This window comes from Symphodus melops (assembly GCF_947650265.1).
Source record: "Symphodus melops genome assembly, chromosome: 13".
Lineage (NCBI taxonomy): Eukaryota > Metazoa > Chordata > Actinopteri > Labriformes > Labridae > Symphodus > Symphodus melops.
This window is the reverse complement of record NC_136703.1, coordinates 25,265,737-25,279,421: the sequence shown is the minus strand read 5'-3', so window position 1 is coordinate 25,279,421 and position 13,685 is coordinate 25,265,737. Positions and strand designations below refer to the sequence as shown.

General features: G+C 46.4%; 1 protein-coding gene across 2 annotated transcripts in view; it reads left to right on the top strand.

Moving 5' to 3' along the window:
- The window catches only part of npbwr2b (neuropeptides B/W receptor 2b), a 135,838-nt gene extending 123,353 nt beyond the window's left edge, over positions 1 to 12,485 (top strand). The window contains exons 2-3 of one of the 2 annotated variants that reach the window (XM_079359800.1): positions 9,164 to 9,324; positions 9,794 to 12,485. In XM_079359800.1, the coding sequence (XP_079215926.1) occupies positions 10,653 to 11,669 (1,017 nt within the window). In that variant the 5' untranslated portion in view covers positions 9,164 to 9,324; positions 9,794 to 10,652 and the 3' untranslated portion in view covers positions 11,670 to 12,485. Of the gene's footprint in view, positions 1 to 9,161; positions 9,325 to 9,793 lie in introns of those variants that run through there. The other variant, XM_079359799.1, reaches the window with a different exon arrangement.
- The last annotated feature ends 1,200 nt before the right edge of the window (positions 12,486 to 13,685 follow it).

Genomic DNA, 13,685 nt, shown 5'->3' with positions numbered 1-13,685 from the left:
TTGTGAAGTCTTTCAAAGTGGTCAAACAAACATAGCGTGTACTCATCTCTTTCATGGCTCATAGCATCATTTTAGTTCTTCACCAGTAACAGACTCTACACAAACCTGGCTGTTTCTCACAGTCCTTCCTGATTCCAGCAGTCGTGAGGAAGTGTCTCAGAGAGAGAGGGATCTGTGTCTGACAGCCCCAAGGTGAAGGTGCCCTCAAGGCAAGAGCTTTGTCACATGAAGACTTTCACCTGAGGGCAGGAGCCGCCAGGGGGGGGGGGGGCAAACCGTGATCCCGAGGACTCAGGTCTGCAGGTCACAAATGTGTTCAACACCTCTCACTGATTCACGAGTCACAAGCAGAATCCTGAAGGCAGTTCCCAAAAGGGCTCAATGGTAAGAAAGACGACTGTCAGGTGTGAGACTGTTACCATGGCGATCAGAGGAAGGTATAAAGCCACGTCTGATCGGGCTCACATGAGGGCGAAACATTTTTCTGTCACCACAAACGCTGTATCACTCGTATCACTGTTCGCCAACGACCCCTCCCTCCATTACTTCCGGGTCACTTCCTGCTTTCGCTGTGTACCCTTCCTGTCAAGATTCTGTTGTTTTTAAATTAGTTTATGGACTTGACTTTTTCAAGGACGCGTTTTTACTCAGAGTGAACTCGCGTGACAAACGCGACGATGATTTCACAGGTTCTTGTCTCGTTTGTACCGCGTGGACGACGCTTTCTCATAACTATCAAAGACACTCAGACCTGAAGATGCCTTGACATCACTGTTGTGTCACGTGCTGCTATGGTTAGAAACACATGACAAAACGTCTCGACTGCACCTGCATCGACACTCCTGGTTCAAGCATGAAGGCTTAAAAACCTGAGCACACCCGTCTGTCTCGACACTCTGACAAGCTTTCTTCCTTCAACTTGCCAGAAGAATAAAACCAAACAAAGACACCGACTGACTCCGGATCCTTTTGTTGCATTGAGAACAGACATTTCCAGCCACTTGCAAATTTGTCTCAGCTCTCGTAAACGTGTTTCACATCTTGTCAAATTTGTTTTCTAAGAATGTAAACGTGTTTGAGGTTTTATAATTTTGTTTTACATCATGTAAAAATGTTTTTCAAATTCAAAATTTGCTTCAAACTTTATAGAATTCTCTTCGGGTCGGTGGGGAGTCCTTTCCCCAGGTGGAGGAGTTTAAGTATCTCGGGGTCTTGTTCACGATTGGGGGGGAAGATGGAGCGTGAGATCGACAGACGGATCGGTGCGGCGTCTGCAGTCATGCGGTCGCTGTATCGGTCCGTCGTGGTGAAGAAGGAGCTAAGCCGAAAGGCGAAGCTCTCGATTTACCGGTTGATCTTCGTTCCTACCCTCACCTATGGTCATGAGCTTTGGGTCATGACCGAAAGAACGAGATCTCGGATACAAGCGGCCGAAATGGGCGTCCTCCGTAGGGTGGCTGGGCGCACCCTTAGAGATGGGGTGAGGAGCTCGGTCACCAGGGAGGAGCTCGGAGTAGAGCCGCTACTCCTTCACATCGAGAGGAGTCAGTTGAGGTGGTTCGGGCATCTGGTCCGGATGCCCCCTGGACGCCTCCCTAGGGAGGTATTCCGGGCATGTCCCTCCGGGAGGAGGCCTCGGGGTGGACCCAGGACACGCTGGAGAGACTATGTCTCTCGGCTGGCTTGGGAACGCCTCGGGGTCCCACCGGAAGAGCTGGAGGAGGTGTCTGGGGTGAGGGAAGTCTGGGCATCTCTGCTCAGACTGCTGCCCCCGCGACCCGGCCCCGGATAAGCGGCAGAAAATGGATGGATGGATGGACTTTGTAGAATTGTGATTTTGTTTTGCACGTCACAGCCACTGTAATTCCTCACCATCACAGCTTCATCACCAAAAGACATCCGCCTTGTTGTTACACTCCTCTGCGTTCGATTTTTTAAACTTTGCACAAAGACTACTTGCTTATTTGTTCTGTTGTTGTGCCTCGGCATGCCTTCACAAGTCAAAAATGATTAGAGTCACACTTCCACTGTCACCCTTCATCACCTTCTCTGTCGTCTCCTCACTCCTGTAATCTCCTCTTCATCCTCCCTGTTATCCTCACGTCTGTCTCTCGGGGCTCTGTGATTGCGTCTCCGTCTCCTGGCTGCCTCGTTGGAAGATGAAAGAATGTCGGATATGTTGATGATGATGGAGAAGGTAATCACGGCGTTCTCCCTTAATCGCTCATAAATGTTCCTCACAATCATCCAGCGACATCATCGAGCCATAACAGTCGTTTTAAGTCACCGTGGAAAAGTTAGGTTAATGGGGCTTACACACTCGCAGAAATGTCCTGAAAATGAAGGAGCTGTGTATGTGCACGCAAACAGCCGAGTGTTTCACTCTTGACTTCACCCAGAATTTATTGAACATTATTGTCTTTGGATGCAAAGGTCACCATGCTTCAGCTGCTGAATTAAAAGAGCTGGGAACTCTAACAGTTGTATCAAGTCTTTTTTTTTTTTTCTCAAAAGAAAAATCACTCAAGACTGTGAAATTGAGGTTCTGGTCCTCAATTTCACAGTTACAATTTCTGTTTACAACTTTTTTTTAAAGCACTTTTTCCCACCCTTATACGGATAGACCAACAAAACACCCCCAACAATACAAAAAAAAAAAAAAATGAAAAGAAAAAAATTAAGAAATAAAAATGAAGAAAATAAATAACATAAATATAATATAAAACAATATAAAATAAAATAAGATAATGTTAATAATTAAAGATAACATACATGCATTTGTATCAAGTTAATGACCTCACCTGACAGCCACCTTACACCCATAACAATGTTTTCCCCCTGTTTTCCATTTGGACAGCTGGACCAGAGTGGAAAAATTAAGGCCACTGTCATTACGCAGGTTACCAGGCAACTGGAGAAACAAGGCTAATCATCCTGACAGGCAGGAGGAGGCAGGAAGTGAGGCTGGACAGAACACGAGGGACGAGACAAGTCAAAGTCTGAGGGACCTTCGGTGAACTGGGGGGGGGAAGATGGGAGGCAAGGCTGGAAGAGGAAACAAAAGAAGGGATGAAAGACGATGCAGGACGAGTGCAGAAAGGAGGCAATCATCGTTTGCACTCAAGGGGAGGAATGTGCGACAGCCTGTTATTACTGGTCACCAGTTCAACCATCACACAGGGTCTGATTACTCACTCACTGATTACTGAATGAAAAATTGTGGAGTGATGAGCTGCGGTACAGTTTCCAGATGAACAAAAACACAGAGATTCTCGTGGGCTTAGACCTCCTTGAGAAAGTCATTAATGAGGGTGCCTGTGGCCTAGTGGTTAGAGCACACGCCCCTTGTACAGAGGCTGAAAAACGGCGTAAAAACCCTTCAAAATAAACCATAAGAATAAGAAATAAAGTCACCACTCAGGGATGTGTTCAGCTACATCGCTGCTCCTCTGGTGGTTGAATTTCACGTGAGGGCCAAATGCAGTTCAAAGTGGCGCCCCCCAGCAAGGACCAATGAGATTGACTGAATGAATCTGCAATATCATTAAAAACCGTCCTGATAGGTCAGGAGTGGACAGACTGATGACCTGCTGTGGTGTAGGTTTACACAGCACAGTGCCACTGTTGACAGTACAGACGCTGCTCTCGGTAAACTCACGGTCGATTTGAGCGTGTGTGCGTGTGATTAAATTTTCCACCGCGGGGTGCCAAGATTGAACACGATGACAATAAACCTGAGTTTAATGATGATTACCTGAGAGGCACAAACTGCTCTCTGAGCAGCTGCTGAGTTTCACCCGGCGAGACGTCCAAGCAGCATTTCTCCCTCATCAACCTTTTAGCCTTCACAGGGATCCTACTTCAATCTCTGCTCACCCATGGGGGGGGGGGGTCAGACCTCGTGGGGCACTTCCTGAAAACCATGCTGCTGTATTGTTCAAACAGCCATTTGTGTTTTTTCCTCTTGTGTTTAACTACAAAGATAAAGTGTTTGAAATGCTCCCAACGTTTGGAAGTTTAAAGGAGCAGTATGTAACTCTGACACCCAGTGTTTAAAATAAGTATTCCCTCCGCCCCCTCCTCTCACACAGGTCAGCATGTGGTGGACACTGTAGCTTCAGTGTTTAGCCAGCTCTGCATGTAGAGACACTGTAGCTTCAATGTTTAGCCAGCTCTGCATGTAGAGACACTGTAGCTTCAGTGTTTAGCCAGCTCTGCATGTGGTGGACACTGTAGCTTCAGTGTTTAGCCAGCTCTGCATGTAGAGACGCTGTAGCTTCAGTGTTTAGCCAGCTCTGCATGTGGTGGACACTGTAGCTTCAGTGTTTAGCCAGCTCTGCATGTTGGTGGACACTGTAGCTTCAGTGTTTAGCCAGCTCTGCATGTTGGTGGACACTGTAGCTTCAGTGTTTAGCCAGCTCAGCATGTGGTGGACACTGTAGCTTCAGTGTTTAGCCAGCTCAGCATGTGGTGGACACTGTAGCTTCAGTGTTTAGCCAGCTCAGCATGTGGTGGACACTGTAGCTTCAGTGTTTAGCCAGCTCTGCATGTGGTGCACACTGTAGCTTCAGTGTTTAGTCAGCTCTGCATGTGGTGGACACTGTAGCTTCAGTGTTTAGCCAGCTCAGCATGTGGTGGACACTGTAGCTTAAGTGTTTAGCCAGCTCTGCATGAGGTGGACACTGTAGCTTCAGTGTTTAGCCAGCTCTGCATGGGTCTGTAAAGCTTTCTGCGTTCTAACGTCTCTCCATGTTTCAAAAGCATCTCCAACATTGATCCTAGTTTGAGCAGCTTTCTGCTGCTGGAGCTTATTAGAAACATGCAGAGGCTTTTTAGCTCTCTATGTGTGAACCAGTTTGCCAGCCTGCTTCCACCACTGACACACCTGTTTGCCATTGACCAGAGCACTGGTTCTGAAATTGGGGTCCTGCCCTCCCGAGGGGGAGGTGCAAAGATCTGAGGCTGCTCTGGAGGTCATCCATCACACTTTAAGTGTTGAGCGGGCAGAAAACGCTGAACATGCTGCAAAAGAAACCAACGCGTGCCTCAATGATTAAAAAGTCTGACACTAACTATGGATTCATATTTCATATACATATTGACAGGTTTCTTTTTTCGCTCACTCATTTCTCCGTCACCTGGTTTGCTCCTAAGCCTTCCCTTCACCTGAACAACTCTTCCTTATTTCCTTCTCTGTTTCACATCCTGCTTCCTAAATCTTTCCATCAAAATCATTTTGAAGCCCTTCTCTTCTTCTTCTTCTTCTTCTTCCATGCATAAATCTTTTGCCCCACATACACTACTTCCAATTTCATTTCACGCAGTTTGCTGTATTGCCTCGGTTATCATGTTGACAGTTTTCCCGGCTTGCCTGCATAAATCCAAATGAATAAAAACATCAAAATCACTTAAAGAGAGAGAAAAAAAAACACATTTCTCCCTTCCTCATTTAACCTCTGCCCCTCTATTAGCAAGAAACTAAATTACTGTTCAACTGGAGTGACTTCGACACCCATAAACAACTGACACGCAGCGCAACAGCTTAAAACCAGCGTGTGCAACGTGTGTGTGTGTGTGTGTGTGTGTGTGTGTGAGAGTGAAGAAGAGCACTTACCAGCTAAAAGCCTGCCAACACTTCTTGGTGAAATATGACTACTAATGCACACACACACACGTATGACACATAACTCAAACAGCTACACACACACACACACACACACACAGTCGACATGTGACCTAACAACTTTTCAGTCCACACAGGATTCTGTGCTTTAAAGGCCAGGTAGGTCATTTCCTCCACAACAACAACAACAACATCGTCTTTAGGTCCTGAGCTGACGTTCACTTCTGGACCAATGGCGCTCGAGCATGTAAGTGAGGGGCGGGGCTTTTTAGGCAGCACAGCGGAGGAGGGTGAAAACGGAGCACGGCAAGAATGCTACTTTGAAAATCAAGCTAGTTTTATAAAATGACCTCCCCTGCATTCAAATACATCTTGTTTTTTTTTTTTGTTTTTTTTTTTGCAACAAAACAGTTCATGACCTTGTGACAACCCGGATGCAAACACTGATATTTGTAAATCACCCAGAAATCCTCTGGCAGCAATTAAGATTCATGAACGCTGGTTGGAAACAAATGAATAATTACGACTCCACTGAAGCATCTTCTGAATATCCCTGTTATTTTAAAGCGTATCACAGACTCCTGTACTTTACGGCCTGAGAGGCAGGGTGATGTTGGGTCATGAATATGTGTGTTCACAGCCTGCTCTTCTTCTCTGGTGTCCGTGGCGCTCGTAAACCTTTGATCACAGGCGCCGCTCTGTTATTGCTGCGCGGAGCTTTCTTAAAGACGGCGTGCAGTGATGTTTCCCGGACTATTGATGGTTTGTTTGGATAGATCTCTCTGATCATTTAGCACTCAGTGTCCTGGACGATTAGATGTGTTTTAAAGCATTTCATTAGAAGGTTCGTTTTATTGAGCTATTACGAGAAATTCATTTTTTATGAGGCTTCTCCGAATCGTTTATTGGCGCGTCGAGCTTTTACGTGTTTACTCACTGGAGGATGCTAAAGCGGGGAATGTTTCCTCCCCTGCCAACGTAAGCAGACTTTATGAGTCATGATGGAAGCCGAGCCGTCGGTCTGTGTGGGGACTTTAATGTTCTCTGGAAATCTCCCTGTGCGCTCACAGGAAGGGCTTTCATGGAGAACCAGGATGTTCAGCTCTGAGTTGCAGCAGCTCCGGGTAACTTAAAGGTCCAATAATCTTCTTCTTCCTGCTTTCAGATGCACTCCGGTGTCTTTTCAGGTGTCTTATACATCTATGTGCTAAACGTGCACAGCTTCTCCTACCTCCTCCTGTTAGCGTTAGCATTAGCCGCATGAAACGCTCAGTCAGCATTCCCGATATGGTGCTCTTTAATGCACTTCCTGTGTTTGTGTGTGTGTGTGTGTGTGTGTGTGTGTGTGTGTGTGTGTGTGTGTGTACTCTGCAGTATCAGTGTATCATACGAATGTTCCGGTGAAGTCCATCCATCAGCTGTTGTTGGCAGGCCTTTTAAGTCAGAGTCGTCTTTCACTTCTTTGACCTGCAGCACATAAATCAGACGTTCTCTCTGTGAGCGAGCGCTTCCATTCACATCTCTCCTCCTCTTTGGTCTCAGCTCGGTCACAGACATGTTCTTAAAGTAAGCAATCTAATATAAAGCTACACATTCAGTGACCCCCCCCGCTCATAAAATGTCCAGAAATATAATAGCATTAATATAGAAGACAAAGAACTTAAAGTTTCTAACAGATCTCCTTTAAGGTGTTGCTGCGTTTTCATGGTCTCTGTTGTTGAAGACGACTTCCTGATAAATTAAGAGGATCGAACAATGTCGGCTTAATTTCCTGCTCGAATGGCGAAAGTCTACCGAGGATCACGTGACCTGCAGAGACGTTCTTTGTATTTCTCTCCTGTGTGATATCGTCGCTGTAGTTTCATTTGAAGGATTTCTTCTTCTCTGTCATGAGGTCAGGTGAAACAATCTGTCCTGTACGACATGAGGATCAAAGTTGTGATTGTAAGTTTTGAGAGTTTTTAGCGATAAACGGAAAGCAGCAGTGAGGACACACGGAGGACGGGACAGAGCGGCTCTAAAGGCTGTAAACCTGAGGTGAGGGATCAGCATGTCTGACTGACGGCTTATAGAAAGCAAAGAGGGGGAAAGATGGCCGGGAAGGTGAAACGCTCTCTGCATGAATCCAGATGGAAGGGATGATCATTTATGCTCATTTAATCCATTTAGCTGGAGAAGAGGAGAGATTAACAGGAAGAAGCTTTTATAAGCCTGCAGGCAGCCGAGCTAAGAAGGGAGGAGGAGACGATCACGGTTCAGATCCTTAAAAGTGTTATTTAATGAAATGCTGTTAATATTTAACAGGCTTAATGGTTTCCATTTAGTGCTCAAATCATGTTGATTCATTCTCACATCGCTTCTTTTCGGTTTCCTTCTCTGTCGCTCGCAGAGACAAAAGAGGAGCGGTAAGAGAGCGGCGTCCTCCGAGGCCTCGGTGCCTCCTCTTCTCCTTCAGCAGAGCTGCCAGCGTGGACAGCATGGAGCACCGGTGGACAAGTGGTTCAGGGAATCGAGCCGCGTACAGAAGCTGCAGCACTTGCGGGTGGCAGCCTCTCTCTCTCTCTCTCTCTCTCTCTCTCTCTCTCTGTGCCTCATCTCCAAACCTATCCTGTCTCTGCAATAAAAGCGTAAAAAGGCAAAAATATACATCGTAAAAAAACGAAATGTGGTATAAATATAGGGGCGTAAAATATTACAGTGTGATGTGTGGAAAAAGTGTGATTGTGAGTCAGAAAACGTTTTCAGCTCTGCAGTGATTCAGAGCTGACACAGAGTGAGCCGAGGGGGCAGCGAGGGAAACCATTCCATGGCTGTGACTGACATTATGCGGCAGTTTTCCTATTTCCAAACTCCTCCAAATGTGTGAGAGCAGAAGATGTGGACAGTTTTTAAGTCCCCTCCAGGCGCCTCTGTCTGACCTTTCATTGAATGAACTCCGCAGCTGAGATTAAAATTTGTCTCAAACTTCACTGTCCCTCCTGAGACCCATTTTTTATTTTATTTTTTTACGTGGCAAGAGAGGCATGAAGTCGGTGATGAAATCCAAACTGACAGTCGTCTTCTCCTGTGAAAGGACACGGGCTCCGTGTGAGATACTCGAAGAGCTCGATCCAGGGAAGAATCCACTCCAATGATTTTAAATGTGTAGAACCGGATTCTTTAGGTCAGTGATTCAAAGTCAGAATGGATCTGAGAGCAGAGCAGCATCTGGCCAGATGTGCTGTCAAGATGATTTCACCACCTGCACCAAGGTGGAAGGACTGACCGTGCACAGGGCGTCCATGTTTGTATATTTATGTGATTGTTGGACTTTTTGTCTCTTTTTTTTATTGATTGATTGATTTATTTTCATGCATCCATACCAAGCTGGCTTTGCAAAGTTCTGATGCACCAGCAGCAGCAAGAAGGGAAAACATCTTGACATGAGGACACTTTGATCGACGTGACGGGGCAGCGCGAGTCCCACAGACCACGTGATCCACACGGAGGGCTCGTGGGGCCGTCAGCCGGTGGAAGTGCCACCAAGGAGTGTGGGGAGAGAGAGAGAGAGAGAGAGAGAGAGAGAGAGAGAGAGAGAGAGAGAGAGAGAGAGAGAGAGAGAGAGAGAGAGAGAGAGAAACAGAGAGAGAGGAGGCTGGAGAGCTCCGCGTCTCCGACAGATGTAAGACCGGAGGGGGGGAGACTTTAACGGGGATACAGATGTAAGTAAACCTGCCTTAATTATTGTGATAGCTTTTAAAAACATTTTAATCTGTTTTTAACAGATATTTATTTTGTAATATGATGTCTGATCGTACAAAATCTCCAGAGAAAACGGTTTTTAGAAGGTTTAATGTGTTTGTTTTTTTTACACACATTTTCACGAAAAACTTTAGACTTGTTTTTTCAACATTTGCCCCACATGTTGGATAAATGGAATCAACGCGAGATCGTTTACTGTGATAAGAGGGGCTTTATTATGCCTGGCTGAAGGCATAATATTTTTTTTTGTTTTTGGTGCGTAAAATGAAACACGTCCTGTTCTTTGGATTTTTTTTTTTTTTTAGTCGCACCTGTTAATGACCTACATTCACTCTCTCCACAGTGATGCTTAATGTGTGTGCATGGTAACTAACTGAGGTCCTCATCTCTCTCTCTCTCTCTCTCTCTCTCTCTCTCTCTGTTGCTCAGCTCGTGCGTAAACACCTTGGCACCGTCTTCAGAGCGCACTGGAAGCAGCGCGAGGAATCACCGCTCTACTTGCTACAATAAATTACCACCCTGAACCTTATCGTGGACACGTGCAGCCTTTAAAAAGCCGTTAAAGTCACCGGGCGAGGAGAGAGGAAAGGAAGGAGGAGGAGGAGGAGGAGGAGGCGCAAAGGGAGGGATAAACTGAGCGAGGACAAACTCAACATCGGCAGACAAGATGTGATTTCAACACAGACAGCAGAAGGGAAACGTGAAGGAAGGAACCAGAGGGGAAGAAATCAACAGTGTCATATCTTTTAAGGAACTGGGAAAAAAGAAAAAAATCAACGACGGCAGAAAAATAATATCAGGAAAGCACCTGGAGCAAACTAACATCAAGGATAAAAAAAAATCAGATTTTACGAGGACTTATTCTGTATCAGTGAGACTTTCTCTGGACAAACTTTCTTCCCAGGATTTAGTTTCTCCAACACTACTCTGTTTTTTTTTTGGTGCTTTTTTTGGAGGTGAGGGAGCCTGGATTCTATCTCGTTTTTTATTTTTTTTTCTGAGACACCTGAGACAGCGCTGACCTTAAATTAAGCAATTGACCTGTTGCTTACACCCGCTCAGTGACCTCCTGGACTGACAGACCGGAATGTCCACTGAGCTGAGTGGAGGGTAATCCCCCCCCCCCTTTATGTCACCTCCATTTTTCACTCAACTACTGACCTTTTTAGACTGACAGAGGATGAGTGAGGTATATATCAAGAAAACACTCCAGAAAGAAAAAAACCTTCAGGTCATAGACTGACTGAGAATCAGTGCTCAGATTCTCTTCGTCAGTTTGTCTTCAAACATGGAGAACGTGACGTTCACCGGCGGGGCTCCGCCTGTCTGCAACGACTCCGTGGACTTCTACTCCCTGACGTCAGGGAACCTCACTGACATGAACTGCACCCCGCCCTCTGAGTTTTACTTCTACGCCGACCTCTACGTCATTTTACCCATCATCTACACGGTGATCTGCGCCGTGGGACTGACGGGCAACACGGCCGTCATCTACGTCATCCTCAAAGCCCCGAAGATGAAAACCGTGACCAACATGTTCATCCTGAATCTGGCCATCGCAGACGATTTGTTCACTTTGGTTTTGCCCATCAACATAGCCGAACACTTGCTGCACTACTGGCCCTTTGGCGAGGTTTTGTGCAAAATCATCCTCAGCATCGACCACTACAACATCTTCTCCAGCATCTACTTTCTGACAGTCATGAGCATTGACCGCTACCTGGTGGTTTTGGCCACGGTGAGGTCAAAGCGCATGCCTTACCGCACCTACAGAGCAGCCAAAATCATCTCCCTGTGCGTGTGGATCCTCGTCATTCTCATCGTCATGCCGTTCACCGTCTTCGCCAGCGTCTACGTCGACCCGAGTGACGGGAGGAAGAGCTGCCTGCTCAGCTTCCCCAGCCCGGAGAGTCTCTGGTTCAAAGCCAGCCGGATCTACACGCTCATCCTGGGCTTCGCCATCCCCGTCTCCACCATCTGCATCCTGTACACCATGATGCTGTACAAGCTGAGGAACATGCGTCTCAACAGCAACGCCAAGGCGCTGGACAAGGCCAAGAAGAAAGTCACCATCATGGTGTTCATCGTCTTGGCTGTGTGTTTGTTCTGCTGGACGCCGTTCCACCTCAGCACCATTGTTGCCCTGACGACGGACCTGAGGACCACGCCGCTGCTCATCGGCATCTCCTACTTCATAACCAGCCTGAGCTACGCCAACTCCTGCCTCAACCCGTTCCTCTACGCCTTCCTGGACGACAGCTTCAGGAAAGCCTTCAAGAAGATGCTCGAGTGTCGACCGGCCTGAACGGTCCAGGTCCAGGTCCAGGTCCAGGTCCAGGTCCGATCGGGTCATTTGTTAAAGCTGCACTGGGCAACTTTGCACATTGTTTGCACATGGAGACAGGATGTTGTATATGTTTGATACATTTGGAAATGTGTAAAATTCTGCCATCACTTTCATATGACAAACGAAATTCTTTATAATACAGTCAAACCAAAGTGATGACAAGTGACCATTTTTATAATCCAGCTTCATCTTTGCAAATTCATCATCTCCATTGGTTGGAGAAGTTCTCCTTAACGGCTGAATCCAAATGTCCAGCACCAGGACGTGCATACTGATCCTTTGTGGATGTCAGTTTGAATGTTGAGCGTCATCAGGTCCAGTCGTGCAGAGACACTCACAGAGCAGCTGCAGCATGAAGCACACACCTGCAATCTAACGCAACACTTTGACCATAAACACAACGTCGACCTGCAGAGAGGCCGATCGTCTGACTTCCTGTCTGTTACTGAAGCCACACTGTAGTCGGTGCATGGCGCAGTGGAGCGCATTGTGTTTGCTGACTCCATTAACTTTACACAGTAAAATAAATGTTGGATTATCAGCTCTGTGAGCGTGTCGTAAAGTTTATGGTAGAGCTGTTGTGTTGGATTGACTGGGTGGTTGTAAAGCTCTAACTGTCAGTGATAAAAGTCACAAACAGGCTGTAAAACTACAATAAATCAATGCATAATTATCACTTCCTATAGCACTTGTATGTTCAGATTTACATCAATATTAGCATGTGGTTTTAGATTATTGCTGGCTGACATGCTTCATGTTTTGCACATTAGTTGTAGGGTGCAACCTGCATGAAGCAATAAATTATTGGATATAAAATCTGTGAAGCTGAGTGACGCTGACGCTGCTACGTTGGACAGGTTGCATTGTGGGTTGTGGACAGGCCTCAGCAGTCTTCCTAGTTATGGTGCCTGCAAGTCTGCATCAGCCCCCCCCCCCCCCCGGTGCATTCTGGACATTTGGATTGAGCCCCTCCGAATGGTCTCCAGCAGATCACAGCTGGACTGACTGGCTGGTCTCTTTGCAGAATTTGCCTGGTGCAGCTTTAAACAAAAAGGGGCGAGCGAGAGAGAGAGAGTGTTGTCAGGTGACAGAAATGGGTCATATTTCTTGCAGGAGAGGATAATGAAGGTGGCCAATGACATGATGAAACGTGGCGTTGAAATCACGAATCATCTCCAGGTTGCACTTTCAACTCAGATGCTTGCTCTTTCCCATCACGGGAACCGAAACATGTAATTAAGAGGCAGTGAGGCGAGATAGTTCACTGCAAACACGTGGTGACCTTCACTGGACGCTGAACTCACGGGACTGACGGCCTCAGAGCGAGGCCAGCGGAGCGGCGTCTGCTGAGTGGAGGAAATCCTCTCCGTCTGAGAGTCACAGATCTGCACGCTGTCAATCAAAGGGACGTAATGAGAACAGTCAGGGTCGGAGGTTAGCAGCATGCATGTCTTGAGGATTACATGTGACTGAGTCTGAATCGTTCATTGTGATCCATCGTGGAAACCGGACGTCTGTGTATGCAAACACTCGACCTGCCTTTTTCACGCCGCTGTGTTTCCAACAAACCATCTCGAAGGAGCCAAATGATGCGTTTTGTTGAAACTGGAAACTTTGGAGTAAACAGAGAAACACTGAACATTATATATATATATATATATATATATGAAGAAAAGGTTTAAACATGGACTCTTTAAAAAGTTTATTTCATTATTCCACAGAATGTGTGAGACCCTGACATCAGTACTGTAGGCCTGCTGTGAAACAGGCATGGGACAGGAGGGCTATGACTAATGTATTCCATGTTCTTCTTCATGTCTTTACTTTTCTTGTGAGCCTTTGTCGCCCCCTGCTGAAAAAAGAGCATCCTCACCTGATAATGCAGCTGGAGCCATTTACAGTTAAAGAGGGAGTCACAGTGTTCACACGGCTTGTTTCAGTGTGTTAATAAAAAAATCCACACTTTTTTTTTTT